The following is a 22,186-nucleotide window of genomic DNA, read 5'->3' on the forward strand; positions in this document are numbered from 1 at the left end:
AACAGCTGAGCATGCAAACAAAATGCTCCCTGGGCAGCTGTGCTTGGACACACATGTACAGCCACAGCCAGTCTGTTTACAGGCAGAACAAAAACCCAGACACTCCAGGAGGACATTCCTACTTTCCTGCCTGCCGTGGGATATGGGACCAGCTTCCCAAAGACCCCATGTCTGGCTAGCACTGAGTCCTGGGGATATTCCTCAGCTTTTCTCTGCTGGCTCTAGGTCCACCAGACCCAGGATCACACTGCTCTGGTGACACCAGCACCACAGGCCAAAGTCATGAAGAAACTATTTCAGGCTGCTCTGGACAAGTACTCCCTAGCCATGGACATCCTTGAGTGACTGGGAATGTCACCACAGCTGGAAACATGACAGGAAAGGGCATAGGCCAGCCTCAGTGGGTGGCAGAAGTCATGGCTGGCCAAAAACATTCAGGGAGATGAATGTCGTCAGCATGTCAGCACCAGTCTGGTGAGGTGCCAAAGATTTCCTGGCCATGAGGGAGACCTGGGAGGGGGCAGAAGGTGATTCTGGCAAGAAGACACACCGTCATGGCTTGAAGAAGAACCATAGTGAGTGATCGAGTGACTCGTCTTGGGCTAGGACAGCTGGTCCTACAGCTGGAGGTGGTCACCCCCACCACAGTGCTACAGCTGACCCCTCAGACTTTACCTTTTGCTAAAGTTGGCAAAGTCAGTTCCAAAAAACTCTGGGAGCCCAACACAGAGCTTTTTCCACAGGGTAAATGCCCTGAGGACTGAAAAAGGACCATCGCTTGTGCCAAGGCAGGCTCTACCCATAGGCAGGCTGGCACCAATGCTGCCAGCAAGGGATTCTGCTGGAGGGGCTGAGCACCCCACATCCGGGCACTGGGGCGGTGGCAGACTTCAGTCCTCCCCCCTTGCTTCCTCACACGGTCCCCACACGGCAGCAGAAATAGAAGCGATATAAATGGCAGCCCTATAAATAACCCCAAAGCACGCGGCAGGGAGCTCGTCCCAGCCCAGCACTGGCCTCAGCCCACGCAAAGCCAGGGCTTGGGCTGCCTTCACTGTGCCCTGGGAATCCCAAATGCCAGCTCCCTGCCTGCCATGGATCTCCCAGGGTCCTGTCCTTTAGGTCGGTGCTACGGCAGGAGCTCCAGTGCACTCTCTGAGCTTCAGCTGTGGGTACAGGCTGGAGCCCAGGCTGATGACATTTCTGGGGAGCATCCCTAGATTCATCCAGCTCCTCTTGTCCAGCAGACAACGCTCACCCCAGGCACCCCACTCAACCCAGGCTGTGGATTCCTGGGCAAAGCAGAAGCTCTGGCCAGGGAGCCTCAGGCAAGGCTTGACAAGAGATACTCCTGTCCCCACTGCTGTTTTCCCTGCAGATCAGCAGTTCCCCCCTGGGTGCACCCCAACATTTTTCAGCTGCCTACCCTGACACCTCCCATTATGCTATTGCCCATCACTGCCCCTGTTCCCATGCTCAAACCATCATGCCATGACCTCCATGGCGGCTCAGCCACCACCACGCCAGGGACACCACCATGCCACCACGGCTCCTCTCCACCCAGGGGACCAAAGCATCGGCGACCCCAACAAGTTGAGAGCAGGCAACGCTGCTGGTGACAAACTGGTGACAAGCCCTGCACTGCCGGATTTTGCGTGGCGTCACAGACTCATGTCCCAGCCCTGCCCAGGGGATGCAGTGAGGCCACCAGCCAGGAGACAGGTCCCTGGCCAATATGGGGTTTACAGGACGGCCAGGACTTCCCTCAGGAGTCTCCTCCGGGAACATGAAAGGGTAAAACCCGCTAAGGCTGTCTGCACGCCCTGGGATGGCCAGAGGTGCAGCAGGGAACGGGTTAATGGTGCGAGGCCTTCACAAGCACTTCTTGGCAGTCTGGGAAGGGCTGGGAGACAGGAGGATCGGGCCAGCAACAAAGCGAGATCTGTCTCATTAATTCCTCCGAGCATTCCTCCCTCCGTCACCCTGGAGGAGGAGGCAGCACCCAGCTGACATGGTGCACCCAGGTCCCTCAGGAGCACCCCCGGGTCCCGCCTGGGTGCAGGGGTGGGATGGGGGCAGATGGGTGCAGCCTCTCCCACGGGATCCGTGGCTCTGGCGTCCCGCAGACGCTCGGGCACGGCCCTATATGGACACGGGCAGCTCCCCCTCCGCCCGCCGTACCCCTGCCCATACTCCTTCTTGAAGTCCCAAGGGATTCGGGGCAGGACATGGCTCATCCCACCCGCGTCATCCCAAACCCGGGAGCGAAAGAGTGGCTGGAGGAGCTCATACATCCCGGACCGGGTTTGGGGGATACCGGGTGACACTGGGGGGTGCTCGACCCGATATCCCACTGTCAGGGGGCTCCTCCTGCAACCACGGTCCCGGCCGTGCCGCGGGGTGCGGAGCTGCCCCCCAACCCGCAGTGGGGAGGAGAAGCGGATCCCCGTGTCCGTGTCCGTGTCCCCGTGCCCGGTCCCGCCGTGCCCGGACAGCCCCGCGCGGCGTGGGGCGCCCACCAGCGCGGGCGGCGGAGGCGGCGCGGGCGGTGTCTGCGGCGACGTGGCCCCCCCAAGGGTGTATCCTTGCTAAAGCCACCAACCCCGCTCCCCCCGATCCCCCTGTGACCGCGGGGTGCGGAGCTGCGGGTGGCACTCACATGTCCCAGGAGAGGAGGGGGACGAGGCACGGGGCGAGAACGGGCCTGGCTCGGTGCATCCCCTTTGTTCCACTCCCATGGACGGGAGCAATCGGGGAGTTCGTGCAGGCTCTTGGCAGCGCCCACCCCGGCTCTCTCCATGGAAACGCGGGAGCCATGTGATTTCGGCAGGAAACCACGGCCCAGCCAGCGCCATTGGCGGCTGCATGGCCGGGAGCGCCTCCCTCCCCGAGGAGACCGGAGACCGCAGCCACCACCGCCACCGTCACCGCCACCACTGCCACCGCCACCTCCAGCACCGCCACAGCCCTGCGGGGTCGGGCCCTACCGGCCCACCAGCACCCCCCGAGGGTCCGCCAGCCCCACCGAGAGCCCGAGCAGGATCCCACTTCCCCCGGGGAAAGGGGTGTGGGATCAGCCCAGCTCGCTTGGCTCCGGACTCTTTGCCCTCCTGCGCGCGCGAAGTGTCAACAGCATTCCCCTGTCAGGGCAGCAATGGCTGGAGCCCCCATCTCCTCCCACACCCCCTCTCTCCTGCCACGAGGGCCACCACAGCCTCCCAGGCTTCAGCGCTCCTTGACACACCCTGAACATGCTGCACGGCCCAGCAGTAAGTGGTATAACCAAGGCTGTGCAATCAGCCGGTGGCATAGGGAACAGCCAAATATCCTTGGTCCCAGATCTCTGGTACCCAGAACCTTCCCACACCTTCTGAGCCTGACCAAGCCATGCTCAGACCTCTGCCGAGCAGCAAGTCCACCTGAATTTCTCATCCCACCAGTCTCCAACCTCCATGGGGAAGGAGCAGAGGAGCCCTCCCAGGGTCCCTGGCTAGGGGACCAGTGACCCCAGTGCAAATGCAGGTTGTCATTCGAGGGATGCCACAGTCACACGCTGTTCCTTCCACAACTACCAATCCAGGTCCTAAACCCTAACACCTCTGAGCACCTCTGAAGGTGGAGAGAAGAGGAAGCCACACTCCCCCAGCACTGTGCCTACTGGGGGAATGCACCCTGCTCCCCTCCTTTCTCCCAAGCCCATCTTTCTCCTACCTGTCCTAGATCCTGTTGAGTTGACCCAGTTTTAAATGGGACTGATGCCTCTGCAGCCCCGCTGAGACATCCTCCATGCAGGGATGAGACAGAGCAGTGCTCCCGCCAGCCCTGTGAGGTAGAAACACTAATTAGACCATCGCCAGGTCTTGGAGCTCAGCAGAGTAGGGCAGTATCAGTGACAAGGAAATCATTGTACCACTGTCACTCTCCTGGGGCCATACTAAAGAGGTGCCAAGGTTGCTCAGTGAGAACCAGGGCGTCCCAGCTCCCAGCCCAGTCCTCTGGGCTAGCCTGGTTACAGGGAAGGAGAAATGATGCAAAGATGGGAGAGAGGACAGCAAGTCCTGAGGCCACTAGGGAAAAGCCAAACCAAAGGGCTGACAAGGAAAGCCACCATCAAGCCAGGTGGTTGATCAGTCACAGAATGGTTTGGTTGGAAGGGACCTTAAAGATCAACCTATTCCAACCGCCCTGCCATGGTAGGGACACCTTCCCCTAGACCAGGTTACTCAAAGCCCCATCCAACCTGGTCTTGAACACTTCCAGAGGTGGGGCAGCCACATCTTCTCTGTGCAATCTATGCCAATGCCTCACCAGCCTCACAGGGAATAATTTCTTCCAAATACCCAATCTAACCCCACCCTCTGTCAGTTTGAAGCCATTCCTTCTTGTCCTGTCACTCCATGCCCTTATCCACCAGTGCTTACCTGGGCCCCCTCACCACAATTGAAGACCACACACCTGGTCCTATGTACTCCCTCACAGCAAGGTAGATCTTCAGGTACTGATCATTTAGGATAGGATAATGGAAGGAGAGGAGAGGAGAAGAGAGCAGAGGAGAGAGAATATTTTCACTTGAAAGTGACCTGCAAGGATCATCTAGGCCAACTGCCTGAGCACTTCAGGTCTGACCTAAAGTCAAAGCACGTTGTTAATGGCACTGTCCAAATGCCTCTGACAAGCACTGACAGGCCTGGGGCATCCTCTCCAGGGAGCCTGTTCCAGGGTTTGACCACTTTCTCAGTAAAAACTTGGGGTGCCTGGAGGTAGACTGACCCACACCATGATGTTTTGCTTACCTATGCAGCACCATCCCAAGGAAAAACCCCATTCCTGGCTGCTGCTGGGATGGGGAGCAGCTGTATCTCTGCAGACATCAGGAGAGGGGACCTGGCCAGGCTGGGGCTGGCAGGGTTGCCTGCAGCACCCTCCTGTTGGCCACACGCCTGCCTGCCTTGCCAGGCTGGGTCATGGAGCCAAGCACTCCCTGTGCCAAGGCTGGGCTGGCACCGGCTGTTCTAGGAGCAAAGCAAAGACAGGCTCTTGTATGAGTTCCTGCAGCACCTCTGACCTGCCTGTCCCCCAAAACTCCCTCCTGGCTTTATGGAAGTATGCTGCCTGCTGGCAGGCAGGGGTTAACCCTCCCAGCATGGATTTGAATACTCCTGGGTTAACTTTCCCAGCAGGGATGCAGTTAATCTTGGTTTAACCCTTTCATTATGGATATGGATACTCCTGGGTTAATCTTGCTGGCATGGATATGGATGGATGCTCCTGGGTTAACCTTCCCAGCATGGATGCAGTTAATCTTGGTTTAACCCTTTCATTATGGATATGGATAATCCTGGGTTAATCTTGCCAGCATGGATATGGATGGATATTCCTAGGTTAACCTTCCCAGTATGGATAAGGATACTCCTTTGTTAACCCTCACAGCATGGATATGGAAGGATACTCCTGGACTCCTGTCACTGAAGGAGGCTTTCTGCAGTCCCTGCCAGCACTCGGAAGCATGGTGTTGGTGCAGCAGGAATCCCTGAGCACAAGGGCACCCTGTCTGAGAACCATCTGGCATCATCCAGCTCCTCCCAGCACAGGATTACACCTTTCCAGATTCTGATGACCCAGGATCACACTAAGCACATTTCCCTCTCCCTGTCAGCTTCAGAAACCAGCCATGCCAGCTGCCTGCATCTGCCTGCTGTAGTGCAGAAAAAGGTCTGAGTCACTGGCAGAGCCCCATGCTGTGGGTCTCTGCCCAAATTGCTCTTCTCACTGCAGGCTGGGCCTAGAGCCACGTCTTCCTCTCCCCTCTCTCTGGAGGGCTGGAGGCCAGCCCTTGGTTCCAGGCTGGAGCTCCTGCGTGCTCAGCATTCCTGCTCAGCACTGGAGCAAGGCAGTACACACAGGCCAGGGCTCCAAGCCTTGCACTGGGACAATCACAGGTGCTGAGCAGACTCAGAGTCCAGACATCATCCCCATGAGCAACCAAGGTGCCTCAGCTCCATAGAGCCTGCCACCACCTTGGAGCTGAGCAACCAGCATCCCAGCATTGGACTTATCCTACAAACAAGGTTGTGCTTTTTTGGGGAACACAACCTGGGAAAAAGCTAAGGGAGCCAGTGTGGCACTGATGCAGCATGAACAATGTGACCTGCCACTACAGCTGACTCACCAGAGCCCTGGCCATGCTCAGGAACTGGCCAGCAGCACAGAAGGGCTGTACCAGCAGGTCCTCTGAGCTTTGCTGGAAAACCTTCCCTGACATGCCTGGGGCCAGCTCACAGTGGCAGCAGGCTGAGGCACAACCCTGACCTAGCCTGTCCCTTTCCATGGGGCAGAGATGCCTGTTCCAGCACTGTGCCTGCCTGTGAGGTCTGGAGAAGGGAGGACAGGACACCCCTGGAATGACCACAAACCTACTCTGCATTGGCTTGCAGTGGGTGCTGGCCACCTCCCTCAGACTCTGGCCAGCAACCAGGAACAAGTCAGGGCTTTGCAGCAAAGCCAGGACATCCAGATGGAGACTGCATCAGTTTCAGCGCCAGCATGGGCCAAGGAGGGCAGGGAGCAGCAGAACGTCACTGACCCAGACTCTCTGGCCATCAGCCAGCTGTCTCCTCTCCTAACTTCCTCCTTCATCCCAGGAAGGTGGCAGGCAGCATCTCCAACCCCTGTCCCAGCTCAGCTTGGAGACTGAATATCCCTTGAGACCACTGCACCCCCTGCAACCAGACAGCCACCCCACCTCAGCACTGCGGGAATCTTCCCAGGCACACACCCACGGGGATCACTCCAAAAGTATTCATGAATCACAATATTCCTACAGTCTGGTGGGACTGTCCAACACCGAGCAGAAAAGCTGAGGTCATGGGCAAGCCCAGAAACCAGCACAGCACAGCACATGTAGCCAGTGGCAGGGAGGCTGGTATGACTGGGCCAGGCCCAGCTGGACCACAGCAGCCTCAGGCATCAGCAGCCTGAGGATTCAACATCGCACCAGGTGAAGCAAAACTCAGCCCATCGAGTTGGCTGCGGTAGGAAGATGTTGCTCCAAAGTTGGTGCTATAGGAGATGCAAGAGCAAAAGGCCATTTGGAGCATGAGTTGCTTTGGCAGGGCTGAGTCTGCGAAATTGGCAGAGCTGTATGCAAATGCATATAGATATGGTCCTTCCCAAGCAGTGCAGCACACCCCCACACACCCCAGTCTGCTCCACTGCTGAGTGGAGCAGCACCTGCTGTACCCAAGAGCAGAGAGAGAATCCATCTGGGAACAGCCAGTGGGCAACCATGCTGATCTCCCAGAGTGTCAAAGTGCTCCATGCAGAGTGCACCAGTCTTCAGCAAAGCTCCCTTCCTTCCAAAGCAAACAACAAAGAAAATGCTGGGATGGGGATTAAGGAAATGAAACCGGCTGTGCAGGGTAAGCAAGCATAGGAAGTGCTGTAATATCTCCTCTCCCTGCTGGCCTGTGTCTCTCCCAGCCCAGAGCCCACAGCACGACATGTATGAACCCAAGGGGAAATCATGTGCTGGAGAGCGTGTTGAATAGCTGGGAAGTTTCTGAGTGATCCCTACTCCCAGAATGGGAACAGACACCCAGGGAGCCTTCATGCTTCGAGACTGGCACCACACTCTCACTATCCCTGTGGAAAAGAACATGCAGGGAGACCTCCTGACACCACAAGCCTCACTCTGCTCCTGAAGCTGGCACCATGGGGTGGCATCTCAGGAGCTTTGCTCTCATAGAATTATGGATTCATTAGGTTTGGAAAAGATGTCTAAGATCATCAAGTCCAACCATTACCCAGCACTTTCAAGCTCACCACTAAACCATATCCAAATGCCACATCCATGAGTTTTTTTCCACCACTGCCCTGGTCATCCTGCACCTCATCTGCCTGACTCCAGTGGGAAGGGTGTCCCTGGAGGAAAGCAGATGCAACCAAACAGGCAGACCAGGGATAAAGCCAGCTGCTAAAAGCCCCCGGTGGTGCAGGGACAGCAGAGGTGGAGGGGATATGCTGATAACAAGGATCCTGCCATATTCTCCCCACCCAAGTTATGCTCCCCTGAGGAGGACCCATTCTGGCTCTCTGTCACGCCTCTAGCACATGTGTGGATGCCACCAGCCCTGAGCTGCGGCTCCAGTCAGTCTTTCCTGTATCTGTCACGTGTCCTGGTGCACTGGGGCCAGCTCTGTTTACATGTGCAAGTCTCATATTCTCCTGCTGGGGATGAGTCAGGCTTCCCTCGACACCCCGCTGAGGTGGCGGTGTCAGGGCCCCAGCTAGCGTTTGCCTCCTGAACGGCACAAAGCGGGTGGATGCCAAACTGGGGAATGGCTGGAAGGGGCTTGCACAGCCCCCTGCCTGCTTTCTGTCCCACTCTCAGCCATCTGCAGCAGCACGGAAGGTGCTGGAGGCTGCAGATCACTGCCAGGAAGCTATCCCTGGCTCAGCTCCACCGGGTCAGCTTCCTTCCCCTCCACCCCATAGGCACGTCATGGCTCAATGAGGGGGGGGTCAAGGCCTTAGCAAGCCCCCAGCTCCCCCTTGAGGGTCCAGCATGGGTGGGATGGCCAGGGTACTGCTGAGAAACCCCCTTCTCTGGAAAACCTTGGGGTGCTGGGCTGTCTTCTGGGGCACCACAGGATAGGTGGGTCCCCTGGATTTGGGACTTCTAGGGACAGGCTGGAGCTTGAAGGAGAAGCCAGCCCTCTCCCTGTCTGTTCATGGCCTGGAGATGCCAAGCTGGACTCATGGATTGGGGTGAAGATGGGTGCACACCACTGCCCAGCCTGGGCATAGCAGTTTCCCCAGTTGGAACCAGCAGTCTGTCCTCACCAGAGGGTATCCAGCTGAGATGGAGTGAGGGCAGCATCTCAGGAGACAACACACACCCCCCCCTTCCATTGCTCCCAGCCTTTGCTTTCTGCTCCTCTTTCCCACATATCTGAGTCAGAAGAGCAGTCTCACTCCAGAGAGAGGCTTTTTCCCTTTGCTTCCAACTCTCCCAGGGTGTGAAAACTGCCTGGAGGCTCCTCTTCAGATCCCCCCACCTGCATCCCCCTCGCTGTGCCTGGGGCTGGGCTGGCTCTGTGCGAGTACAATAACCAGAAGTGTCCTGAGCCGCTGGGAAGGAGCAATGTTCCCGCATGGTATGCAGCCCTGACAGCACTGGCTCTGCTTTAAAGGATAACTTTATCCTGTAATAACAAACAAGAGGAGCCAAGTTCCTCCCCAGCATCACTTCCCTGGCTCCGAGAAGAGGGACATGAGGGAGAGAGCTCACTGAAATGAGCTTGGATCTATGTTCTTGCCATCACGGGGTCTAACTCCATTCCCTTAAGACAGCAAGGGGGGAAAGATGGTCCAGGGGCATAAGTCTGGGTCTGGACTGGGCATCCCAGACACAGCATTCTGCATCCCTGATAAAGGCTGGGACACAAACCATGTGGCTCGAGCAGATGGGATAGGTACCTGCTGGTCTCCAGGGACACCCCAAAGTCCCTGTGCCACTCATTGCGTTTGAACAGATGCATGTGTGCTGACATGCTGGGGATTGAGAGGCTGACCCCTCTGGTGATTCCTGTCCTGCAGACAGCAGCAGGAGGCCTGCCCTAGCCCGTGGCATGCCCTGGGCAGCTGAACCCCATTGCCATTTCCACAGCCCCCCATACACAGCACTGGACAGGCACACTGGCATCTCGGCACAGTGCCAGCTTCAGGTGCAGCCACCCAGAAACTTGTCCTGCAAGAGCTGGAAATTCAGGCCCAGCTGGTGCCATGGGATGGGCAGGGAGAGGCTGACCTGCTCTAAACCCCTAGCAGGACCCTGCAGAGCAGGACTGGGTGCTACGGCCAAAGGATCACTCTGGGCACTGCTGGGGGCAAAGGTGTGGGTAGAGCTCAGCTGTGGGAGGAAGGGAGAACATTTCATTGTGACCCATGGATGCACCCTCCTGTGCTACCAAATGGTTTTTTTTTCCAAGATCCATATGTCCAGGGCCCCAGGACATGGACCAGACAAACCTCTGGTTTATTCTGGGGGTGCATGTGGGGCACTGGGGCATATGATGGTCACATCAGTATCTGTGGTGTATTTGCAGGGGACATGGAGCATCTCCGTATGAGCCCATCAGGCTCAATGGCTGGGTGACCAGCCAGATGACCCTTCTAACTGGACAGATTCTGTGATTCTGGGACCTACCTCTGCTCCTGCATGAACACTGATGCTCAGGAAAGGCGTCACTTGGTGGTCATCACCAGGAGGGCACAGTTCAGCCTGTGCCGATGGGACACTGAAGTCCCCTCTGTGCCCGGAGAGAATCAGGGGGCAATTTGGCAGAGTTCAGTTGCGTGAGAAGATGACAATCTGGAGAAGGCTGACGAGATGTCTATCTGATTTCTACTTCCCCAAGGAGTGGCAAGTAGCACCTCTGGCGATCTCAGGCTTCAATTAAACCCCAGCTTGTCAAATGAAGCTGGTGAAGTGCTGCAGTTTTCTTCCCCAAGCTGGATTTCTGCCAAACCATTTATCAGATGCTTGGGTTAAGTCTGTACGAAGCTGGTAAAGCTGCCCCCCAGATCAGAGCAGGGGGGCTTCCAGAGGAAACACAAGGCAGGATCCCACCAACTAAAAGGGCAAGAGAGAGGAAGGAGGGAATCATTGGCATCGAAAGTTTTCACGACCTTAGAGGTGACAATGCCAGAGACCACCCTTTTCAAGAGGGGTTATGGGAGACAACGTATTTTGGGGAAGATGAGCTAGGGGGTGTTGCTGAAAAGCAAAGCCTGGAGCAAGCTCCCAGTATCAAACCATCCTTTTAAGGAAGATGTGGAGCCTTCCTGGCTCTGGCTGGTGGGAGTGGAGAGCACCAGGCCAGGCAGCAGTGGGTTAAAGGCTTGAGGTGGGACTTGGGTAGCTGCTTCCTCCCAGCTAACAATAACATAGGGAGGAAGAAGGGATGCACCAGGCTCTGCAGGGACCAATAGCAATGGAGCAATCCCAGTGCCACAGCCATGGCCATGCCAGAGGAAGCCTCAGCACATTATCTGCTGGTCCCACTTGGCTTCCTCAGTAGCCCTGATGCTGCAGGGACTAGGAGGTTCTTCCTCCAGAGCCCCATTTCTCATGGACCTAAGCTGGGTCCTTGTACTTTGATGGCAGCCCTGGACCCCAGCACTTGCAATCCCAGACAATCCAGCCTTCTTAGCATCTGCGTTCTGCACTGCTGGTGGCTCTGGGAATGGTCACCCCTGGGTCTGAGCCCTAGGACCGCAGTGCCACCCAGCACAGAGATGTACCCACCATGACCATCCTGCTACCCCAACCCCCACGCCACAGACAGTGCCCACACCTTTGCAGAAGGAAGTTTTGGCTGGAAGACGGCTCCTGCCAAGGGGATCTCCTGGTTCCTGTGGTTCTGGTTGCCTCTGCTCCTGGTCCTTCCCTGCCCAGTCAAGATCTGCTGCACCTGGAGCTGCCGTGCCTGTTCACCCTGGCCACGCTGGGCGGTGTCCCAGCACTTCCTTGTGTGCTGGCTGCGTGTGACCTGCCTCTTGTCTGCTGCTCCACCTCCACAGCTGCATCGCTTTCACAGGAGCAGCCCTTTTCCGTTCTCTGTTTCCTTTTTTTGACCCTCTCCTCCTGTAGCAGGCTTTGCCTTTCATGGGGGCTCTGCCCACTGCCATCTCAAAATGAGTCTTGCCCTGATCCTGGCAAGTCAGGTCAGGACTCTCCATGTCCTCACTGCTCCTATCCCAAATCATGGACCTGCCTGACTCCAATTCCTGGTGCAGTAAGTCTTTGCCAGAGGATACTGGTCTGGAAGAAGGCAACTGGTGGAAGACCCTGGGAATTAGGAGCCTTTCCCACCACTGAGGTGAATCTCAGGAGCCTGGAGAGCTGCTGGGCTCCCCATAGCAGAGAAATGTTTGCCCCCAGATGCTACTTCAGCTCCAGAGGGGCTGTCTGAGCCTTTCCACCCATGGGCCTTGGAAGTCCCCAGACAAGTTCCCATGCCCTTGTGCAGGCCCAGGAAGGGTCCCCAAGGGGTTGTTCAGTTTTCCCTACTGCTGGGCCCAACAGTTCCCTGCAATGACATGCTGGTCCACTTGGCACTGTGCCACAGCTTTAAAACAGAGAGGGACCAGCTGCCAAAAGCAGATGGATCCTAAATCATCCTTACTCTGTTCAAGCTTGCCTGTGCTCCCAAGGAATGGCTCGCTGGGGGCACTGTGCTTCACCCAGTGAAAGGACACAGGGCTGCATGTTGCCATTACAGTGGGCAGGGGGAACACTGAGGTCTGACACTGTACAGATCCAGGAAATAAGCCTGACAAAAAGGGCAAAGCCAGCAAAAGGGAGGGAGAGGGGCAGGAAACATCCCACAGAGGAGGAAACAGGGAGATAATCATGAGCACAAACACACAGAACTCGTGCACTTGGCAAGCATTTGAGCAGGAAGACCTGCCTGTCCGGCCTCTCATTGTGGTTTCTTGATGAACACATGCCCCAGAGCACCCTAAAGTCCTCAGGGGTCCCTGGTCTCCAAGTTACCATGGCTGGCATGGTCCCTGGCAGGTCTGCTCCAGCATATGGTCCCTGGGATGAGCCATGTCTCAGAGGGTAGAAGGATGGGTTCCTGGGAGCAGTTGGCCTTCCTTGTGAAGGCAGAGCACTCATCAAGGGTCATTCCCATTTGCAGAGAGAGGTCCAGGCTGAGTCATCCTGCCCCAGTCTCCTGCTGGCTTGAAAAATGGGATCGACTGACCTGCAACCTCTTGGCTCTGCACAGGAGTTAGTCTGCTGTCCCAGCACCCAAAGGGAAGACGACTGCACTGAGCTTCCTACAGGCTGATGCTCCTGGTGCTTCAACATCCAGCAGTGCCAGGAGGTTTGCTCTCGTCCATAGCAGCTGGGCATCCAGTACTGCCAGAGCAGACTCCACATGCAGAGCTTCCCATTCCTCCTTGTACCTCCTTCAACACACAGTGCTGTCTTAGGTGACCTGACCACATCTCAAGTGATGTCCCCATTCCCAGGGGGCTGGAGAGATATGCTTACAGATTTACCAGCCCCAGGAGCTCAGCCAAAACCCCACTGCCATAGCAGATGGGCAACCATCCTGTGTCACCCGCACTGCAGACCCTCAGCCAAACTGATGGAGCTTATCCCAGTTTTCAGCAATCCTGTTTCTCCCCATGTTCCCAAGGGAGCAGTTATATCCATCTCATGGGGCTGGCAATGATCATGGTGGGGACAACAACTATAAGCTGCCAGCAAACCATGGTGGGGTCTCTGGCACAGCTCATCTCCAAGAATGCAGCATGTGGCATGGGACAGAAGGGAGAAACATGGAGAGAGATAGGCATGCAGCCAGCCCATGGTGACTGGCTGGGCTCTAGCTGGCTTGTGTGGAGTAACTGGGGCAGGAGAACCTCTGCCAGGGGCAGGGAGGGCACTTGGCCGTGTCTCTGAGGCAGCACTGGGCACAGCCTTACAGGGGCAGGATCCCTTCCCATTGCTCCTGTCCCTCAGCCATTCCTCCCAAGGGATTCCCTCCCTCCTCCTGCTGCTGTCACAGTGCTGATAGGGAGGTGCCCAGGTGAGCACTGACTCCTCTGGCCACAGATGTGAGCTAGGAAAGAAAAGAGCAAACATGAGTGAGCATTTGCATGGGAAATCAGGTGGCTGGATCAGGTGGAAGATGCCAGGTGGTTCAGAGGTCCCAAGGATGAAGCTGAGGCCAGCGTCTCCCTGTTCAACACAAAGTTGCCCCAAGAAATCTATGGCAAAGACACCATGCTTTGTTGGAAGGCCAGGCAGAGCTGGGCACACACTGCAGCCAGGGAGGACAGTGGAGATTTGGGTAGGTTACATATCACCTGGAACTGCCCTTCAGCTCAGAGCAGCTGAAGACAAGGCAGGCAGACTGCCAGGATCACAGAATCATTTAGGATGGAAAACCACCTCCAAGATCATGAAGTCCAACCATTAATGCTAGGCTATTTTTCACAGGGGCCAGCTCCAGAGCAGAGACGGTCTCAATGGGGACACTACAGCTGGGAAAAGGCACAGGTACTAATTGACTTTATTTATTAGCAAGGTGAAGGCAGGGCTCACACTCCGTACACCCACTAGAGTCCCAAGTAGATCCCTTGCAGATCACAGAAGGCTGAGGATCCCAGTGCTCCAGTGCACCCAGGGAGCCCCCTGGCAATTCCAGGGACAGAGAGCCATCACCAGGGGATAGCTTTACCTTCCCAGTTGAGCAAAGTCCCACTGTGTTTTTCGGAAAGGATCGGCAGTACAGACAGCAGCCCCCGCACACTTGTGTCCACTGTCAGGTCAGCCTGCAATGGGCACAATGAGACAGCACCATCATTGCAGGCCCCTCGGCTCATGCACACTGGCAGCAAGGCTCCTGCCACCCAGAGTGAGCAGAGAACCACAGGAGCTGGGAAAAGTCTGCTACGTGGGAGGATGGCTGGGTATCTGCATGCTCACTGCCAGTTTGGATGGGGGTGGTTTGGGCTGGAAAGCCAGCCACAGGTTTAACCAAAAAGGACACAGAGGAGATCTCTGCTGCAAACAGGCTCCTCAAAACTCTAGTGCTGCAGAGACCACCCCCACTGTAAAACATGGATCCTGCAGGATGAGTAGAGGCCTTGTGGACCTGCAGCTCCTTGAGGAAGGGGGCACAGGATGGAATGGTGCTGTTCCTCTCCCCTCTGCTCTGTCAGATTCAGTTTCTCTGCACATCTCTAGGCTGCCCAAAGCCCCTTTTCCTCCTGAAGAGGCATCCTGCTCACCCTGTATATGTGATGATGCCATTTCCCAAACAGCATCCACATGTTCTGCAGTGGCCCAACAGACATGCAGGCAACTTGGAGACCAAGAGGCAGCTCATTTTCACAAGGATCCCTTCTCCTAAGAGTGATCTCAGCCACCTGAGCCACCTCCTGTGAAGGTTTGTAGTCTTGGGTCCCACCCATGGGTTCCCCCCTCAACCTGCTCTGCTGGAACCCACCTCCTGGCTGCCCATGTCCGTTTTCACCCATCCAGGGTGCAGTGCCACGCAGAGGATCCCAGCTTCCCCATAGGTCAGAGCCTGGCACATGGTGAGCATGTTGAGGGCAGCCTGAGAGAGGAAAGAAGCATCAGCCATGGGCAGAAAAAAGCTCCATGAACCAGGTTCCCTTCCCATCGCTACCTCTTGGTGAGGGAGAATAAACAATGCCAGATCTTCAGAGACATTGTGTGTCTCCCCTGGGTCAGCATAGAGATGCCACAGGAGCTTCGGCAATGTTAAGCATGGATCAGTCCCTTCATCTCGCAATCTCAGGTGCTTCCCTGACAGCAGGTTGGCAAGGGGCAGCTCTGTCTCCCACCAAACTCAGGAGCACGGGCAGGTTGCCAATCTCCATACCTTGCTGCAGCGGTAAGAGATGACAGGCTTGAAGAAAGAATCAGGCGTTTTCTTGATGGACCCCATAACACTGGAGATGTTGATAATGGCTGCCTTGCTGCAACTCAAGCCCTTTTCTTTGCTGTCCTGGGAAGCCTTCTTCAGCAGAGGCAGGAATGCCTGGGGACAAGTAAACTTGTGGGACACCTGTGCCTCAAGCCAGCCCCGCTTATGGTGACCACAACCCACAGAGGATGAGAAAGAATAGTGGGAATCCAGGAGAGCCTGGATATTTTGCTGCAGTGGCCCTGCCTGTTCCCAGTTAATCCAGCACAACATAGAGCAGCTACAGAAGGCTTGAGCTGGGAGAGCAATCCTAGCACTGCCCCCTCCCTCCTGCAGCCCCAGGAAACTTGGCAAAGCCCTCCAAGATCCCTGTTGTGACCATGGACAGCCTGGGATGCTCTCAAGTTGGGCCAAATTTCACGGTGAACTCCATATCTAGAGCTTCACCCGTACCTGAGCCATCAGCATTGGCCCCACTGCATTGGTCTTGTACGTCCTGATCATGTCCTCAGCATCAACCGTGTCCAGTGACGCCGTGGGGGTGAAGATGCCGGCATTGTTTATCAGCAGGTTCAGGCCCAGGCCATTCAGCTTCCCCTCCACGATCTTCGCCGCATCAGTGATAGCAGAGGGATTTGAGATATCTGCAGTGGGAGAGAACGGGGTCCGAGAGCCATTGGGGTGCTGGGGGGAAGAGGGAGGTGTAGATGCGGTGGCACAGCCGTACATCCCGACTAGCGCGGCCGTTCCATCCGTAAGCAGCAGATGGAGCTGTGAAACCAACTCTGAGCACGCCGGCATCCACACAGCCCAACTGATCCGAAACCTGCTGCGCCCCACCGCCAGCAGCTGTCCTGCCCCGGCGCAGCCCACCGGGCAAAACCCACCGTAGGGCAAAGCGCTGCTGTGACTCCCATGCTGCCACCACCTCCAAAGCCCATGCCTGAGCAACTTCTACAGAACCCAGGGCAGTCCCAGGAGGGACAGGTCCCCAGGGAGGCTGTGCTGGGACCTGCTGTGGGATAGGTCTGCCAAGTCCTACAGCTCCTGCCCAGGCTCCGGGCTGATCACACAGCGTTTCCACGAGAGCTGCCTTCCTCCCAGAGCCCTCCTGGTCTCACCTTGGACTTGGAATCAACACAGGTCATCCGCATGGCAGAGCAAGGATGTGGCCACTTGGCTGGGAGAGCCAGAGGCTGCCCAGGATGGATCTCAAGAACATCCTGGTCCTGTGGCCATGGAGCAAGAAGGCTCCAGGGAATGGGGTACTGAGGGAGAGAGAGGTCTGGGGGTTTGGCAGCAGGACTTGAAGAAGCTCTGAAGAACTGAATCTCCATGTACAGCCTGAAGGTAGGCAAGGAGAAATGGAGCAAGCATGTATGGCAGTCTCAAATTTACCAGCTCAGATGCTGAGTGCACCTACCCAGCTTCACAAGAACCAGGTTTGGGTGTTTGGATGCCAGATCTCTCAGCTCCTATGAAAAGAGACATGGAAACAATCAGCACAAGGCAGAGGCAATGCCAAGGATCATCCTCGGTCACCAGCAATGGCCCACCCTGAGGGAAACATCTTACAGATGTTACTCAGTGCTTGTGAATGGCTGGCCTGGGGACCTGCCTTGGTTCTCAGGCATCTCCTGGGCCTCATAAAGCAACATGCACAGAGCACGACATGGCTGCAACTCCCAGATACTGCAGTCACTCTCCCAAAGGATTTATGTGCACAACCCAGCCAGAGCCACAGCAAAGGATGACAGCAAGCTGTGAAGGATCAGCTCACCCAGGAAATGATGCAAACTTCCCAGAGGCTGCTGGCAGTGAGGTGGAGGAGGAACAGTTGTGAGTGCTAGCATCAGATTTGACCTTTGGGGAAGTTACATCTGGATCCAGTATCCCAATCCCAGATCCACTCTGCTGTGGACACTACACATCACCCACTCAAGTGAAATTAACCACTTTGCATCTTTTTATTGATTGTTTTAACCAAATGTGGTGGACACTGGGAGGAATGGGTTAAAGGTGGAAGACTGCGGAGGAGGATGGTAAATCATTCAAGTGACCTTAGAGCTGGAATAACCCTTGATAAACCATGTGAACAGCAGCCAGTGATTTGCAAGCATGGATCTTAACAGTGCCTGCATCTCTTGTACCTCTGTACTCTGCCCAGTGTTGTCAGGAATCCCCTGGTTAGTGAGATAACAGAAATAAATTTACTCTTTATGTTTTAGCCATGGATTGTACTGGCTGCCTGCCTCTGCCAAGTCACACAGCGGAGGATTCAAAAGCTCTTTCCAAAAATAAAACTTTCCACTTCATGGTCCCTGGAAGCTCCTTTCTCTCAGCCTTCTTCAACTATAGCAACCCTCAGGCAACAGGAACCAAAGCAGCATGGATTGCTTTTAGAACCAAAAACTTCTTCCAAACATGCCCACAGAAAATGCTGCAGGAGAAACACAAATTGGTGATCTCTTGTGACAGGACCCATCCGACCAACGTGGAGTGGGAGAGCTGCTGGCACAGGCTGTGGTCCACCTTCAGTTATCTCTGGGTTTCCTCACCAGACCCCAGACCAGACTTCAATAACACCACCCCAAAGACACTGCCCTTATCCTACCAGGGCGGCACAAGGCTTAGGGAAGCATCCCCTGGTTAGGAGAGATACCTATGGACTACCTTGTGGGTAAACTGGCTCCAGTCCAGCCCTGCAACAAGTCCCTGATCTCATCATTGCCCGAGTCCTGCAAATTGAGGGCAGGGGGAAGAACAAAGGAAAAATATGAGACCTGACCTAGCTCTGAGCCAGCCAACTCAAGCACCGGCTGCAGCAGGAGCTGGGTACCCCTGGGGTGCCAGGGTGGATTCACATGTGCCAGCATCACTCCTGAAGTGGAATAATGCACACATGCAACAAACAAATCAGCTGGAGCCAGGATTATCAGAGAGCAAATTTCTCCTTGCTTGTATTTCAGTGGGACACAGCAAGCAGAAGACTGAAGCTAGACCTAAGAAGAGCTGAGAGCACAGGGAGGCTTTGTGATTCCCTGCAGAAACAACATGTCTCTTTGACTTCAGTGAAGCGGAAAGCAGGGGGATCCCATAGCTCCACGGGACACCAGTTTTGCAGATCCCAGGTCTGGAATCCCCAGATTTTGCAGAGTGCAGAATGACGTTGCAGAACCAGCCGGAGCAGCATCGTTGCTGTTGCCACCTCCTCAGCCAGCCACAGGCACCGAGTCCAGCCCAGCTCAGACCGCGCCTTGGCACGGGAGGGCGGGCTGGGGCACATCCAACACCGCCCAAAATAGCCCAGCGGCGCGGCTTGAAGGGTGGCACGGCCCATTCTTCACCCGAAGCACTTCATGCGACTTTCACCCGGGGCAGGGCACGCTGCGAACACCCCCGCAGCAGCAGCGGAGCTGCTCGATCGGTGACGCTGTGACCGAGCGTGTGACCCGCTCATGTCCGCGGCACCCGAGGGTGCTGCCGCCCCCCTGCCCACACTGACCTGGGCTCGCGGCCCCTCGGGGTCCCGGCAAGTCGCGAAGATCCAGGCGGGGGGTTTCGGTGACCCCAGCAGCTGCTTGACGAGCTCCAGCCCGATGCCGCGGTTGGAGCCGGTCAGCAGCACCGTCCGCGCCGCCGCCATCGCCGCCGTCCCGGGCCCGGCTGGCGCCGCCTCCCGACCCCGCTGACCGGGATCGGGGTGCCCCAGCCACCGGAGAGGAATGCCTGGGGTGTATTTTTGCCGTTCAATCTAATATTCAGTATAAAACCACCAACCGCATCCCAGCCCTGATGTCCCCAGCGGGAAGAGGAGACATGAGGGATGGGGGAGGGGCTGAGGACCCTCATCTCTTCCCAAGGCTGGTGAGCGAAACAGAAAGCTTGCAGCAGTTCTTGCAGGTGTCTTCAGCACCTTTAGCACAGTAACCTTCACCTTAGATAAGGGTAAAAAAACCCACCTAAACTCATTTAGCACCGGGAGGTACTAACCCCTTCACAGCTGTTTTTACTGGCTGCCCAGAAATGCACCTGATTTGGATTTTCCCTGAGCATCAGATGTGCTGCTCTCCCTGTGGCAAAGTTTGGCAAATAAGGACTGAGGGCTACAGTCACAATGAACTATGCTGGGGAGTGGGGTTATGGCCACCTATTCCACACAGATCCTGCATACTGCAGGCAAATTACATTAACAAGCTCTTCCTAGGTGCTTGTTTGAAAAAGCCTTGGATATAGGGATCCCCAGTGATCTGCTGTGTAGAAACAGTTAAAGTGCAGCCACAGCTGAAGGCAGGAGGAAGCTGCTCTGAATGCAAATGTGAGCCGTGAAAGAAAGGCAGCTCTGAGCATTTTTAACCGAATACTTCCCAGCGAGGGCATTGCTTGACCTTCTTTTATGCTTCTGTTCCCATATAAATTAGAGGATTATCGATTAATTGTAAACCTTGTTAGTTAAGGGTTGCGAGACTTCTAGAAGGTAATAATAAGAAATGCAGCCAAAAAAAGAAGAACCAGCTAAGAAAACAAAAAACGCAAACCCAAACAAATAACCCCCAAGGCTTATCCAAGTGCTCCAGTTTCCCTGTGACAGGCATTGGGAAACTCCTTTTTCCTGGTAAAGCCTGAGTCTCATATTCATGCATTTGTAAGTGCTTGAGAATATAAGTCATAGAATCCTAGAATGGTTTGGGTTGGAAAGGACCTTAAAGATCACCTAGCTCCCCCCTCTCTGCCATGGGCAGGGACACCACCCACTAAATCTCCATAAGAACACAAAGAAATATTTGAGTTCACTTAGCTAAAAATCTAAACTAGTCATTCCTGCTAACAGCTCGTTGATCCTGTAATTTGATTAGTTTCCACATGTAAAAAACAAAATACATGTGGGCACATGTCTTTTACACTAAGCTGATGGATCCATCTTAAGTTCTCCTTCAGTCACTGGAATTAAAAAAAAAATGAACTTGGAGAGGTGGAAACAATAGTAAAAAAAGCAAGTAAGTTTTTTTCCTCCCTCTTAAAAAATATGGTTTGAAACCAGAAGGAGCAGCTATGGAAAGTTTTAATTTCTGCTAGTAAAATACCAATAAATCTCATTTTACCCAAGCAGTGTGCTGTCCACTCAGCTACTTACAGAGCAATATGCATTTTTGCTGTTCACAGACTGCACTTTTCTGCTCAGCTCTGTCACATCATCTACATTCTCATGACATTTTTGGAGTAACAGGATGCTCAGATTTTAACTTCTTTCAAGGAAGTAAATTTTCCATAGTTCCTTATATGCTTTTTAATTAAAAGATTGTATTCATTGTTTCATGCTGAAATGTCTTTCCTTAATAAAATTTCATGATTTTTTTCAACTTGATTCCGAAATTAACATCTGCATTATTATTTATTCTTAAACTAATGCCTTCCTCCTTTTCTCACTTCAGCACATGGATGTCAAACCAAGCCAGTCACAAGCTTGTCATTTAGCCTGTGCCTTAGTGTTCCTGAGATGGGATGTAACTGTCATGTATGACAGCCCGTTCTCAGCCATCCATGTTAGCAGATGTGATAGTGGGAAAGCAAATTTGTCTTGCTTGGTGGTTCTGAGGTCTCTCTCCATGGCATCATGCCGAAGCAGGAAGGATAACCCAGCCCGCTATCCTTGGAGGATGGCAGAAAAGAAGGTTGTTGGGATTCTATGGTGTCGCTGTGTGTCCTGGCAATGCAGTTCAGTCCCTGTGGTCAATTGCCAGTGCTGCCAGCACTGCGGAGGCACCTCGACTGCTTGAATGTCCCCAGAATAGAGGTTCTGAACTCAGTGTGAAGCCCCGGGCTGACACTGGGTTGAAATGCTGTGGCCCAAGGCAGTTTGCATGGAGAGTCTGAGCATTTTAAATCCTCAGTCACAGAATCACAGAATGGTTTGGGTTGGAAGGAACTTTAAAGACCATCTTGTTCCACCCCCCTGCCATGGGCAGGGACACCTTCTACTAGATCAGGTTGCTGCAAGCCCCATCCGGCCTGGCCTGGAGTACTTCCGGGGATGGAGCAGTCACAGCTTTTCTAGACAAGCTGTTTCAGTCCCTCATCACCCTCACAAGGGAGAATTTCTTCCTATTACCCAACATAACACTGCCTTCTGTCAGCTTGAAGCCATTCCCCCTTGTCCTGTCACTCCATGCCCTTGTCCAATGTCCCTCTCCCGCACTGATAGAATGCAGTTGTAACCTGGATCAGTCTTCTTGGAAGACGGCAAAGATTAGACAAAGGAAGCATGGGAAATCTTGCTTGGGAGCTGCAGTTAAGCTCAGGCTCTCATCCCGCGTTCCTGCATTCTTTTGCAGTCGGATGTTGATAGTCATGGAATCATGTCATAGAATCACAGAATGGCTTCGGTTGGAAGAGGCCTTACACATCACCCAGTTCCAATCTCCTTGCCATAGGGTTCCAGCCCCCACTAGATCACTTTTAGCCCAAAGGACAATGAGTCAGGGGGGGTGGAAATCTGTCGAGCTTCAGTTACAGTGCTGGGTCCATCTCACCCCACCCTTTGATCTGTGGTTTATTCATCACCATCTATTGATTCTTTAGCAAGTGACTAATAGGTGATGACAGGTCCCAAAAAAAACCTGAATACATTGTGGAGCAAATCAGCTTGATAAATAGAAGTGAGTTTATTCTTATTTACAGTAGATTAAATGAGCTTAAGCTAATTGTGCCAC

The 22,186-nt window shown here is 54.7% G+C and overlaps 2 protein-coding genes across 7 annotated transcripts in view; both read right to left on the minus strand.

Annotated features, from left to right (window-relative positions):
* The window catches only part of RIPOR1 (RHO family interacting cell polarization regulator 1), a 32,066-nt gene extending 20,334 nt beyond the window's left edge, over positions 1-11,732 (minus strand). For 2 of the 6 annotated variants that reach the window (XR_011698857.1, XM_071567226.1), the window contains exon 1: positions 2,660-2,807. Coding sequence is in view for 3 of the 6 variants with exons in the window: in XM_071567226.1 (XP_071423327.1) it covers positions 2,660-2,738 (79 nt within the window). In the remaining 3 variants the exon portion in view is untranslated. Of the gene's footprint in view, positions 1-2,659; positions 2,809-3,711; positions 3,823-4,793; positions 5,013-10,207; positions 10,634-11,357 lie in introns of those variants that run through there. The other 4 variants (XM_071567230.1, XM_071567229.1, XM_071567232.1 and 1 more) reach the window with 4 other exon arrangements.
* Positions 11,733-14,075: 2,343 nt separating this feature from the next.
* On the minus strand, positions 14,076-19,161 carry LOC139677400 (C-signal-like). Its single transcript, XM_071567325.1, has 6 exons — positions 18,982-19,161; positions 16,900-16,951; positions 15,930-16,120; positions 15,432-15,590; positions 15,033-15,143; positions 14,076-14,355 (listed from the first exon to the last, which is right to left on the minus strand). The coding sequence occupies exons 1-6, from the start codon at positions 19,120-19,122 to the stop codon at positions 14,242-14,244; spliced, it is 768 nt and encodes a 255-aa protein (XP_071423426.1). The 5' UTR covers positions 19,123-19,161; the 3' UTR covers positions 14,076-14,241.
* Between the last annotated feature and the right edge of the window lie 3,025 nt (positions 19,162-22,186).

This window comes from Pithys albifrons, chromosome 12 (assembly GCF_047495875.1).
Source record: "Pithys albifrons albifrons isolate INPA30051 chromosome 12, PitAlb_v1, whole genome shotgun sequence".
Taxonomy (NCBI): Eukaryota; Metazoa; Chordata; class Aves; order Passeriformes; family Thamnophilidae; genus Pithys; species Pithys albifrons.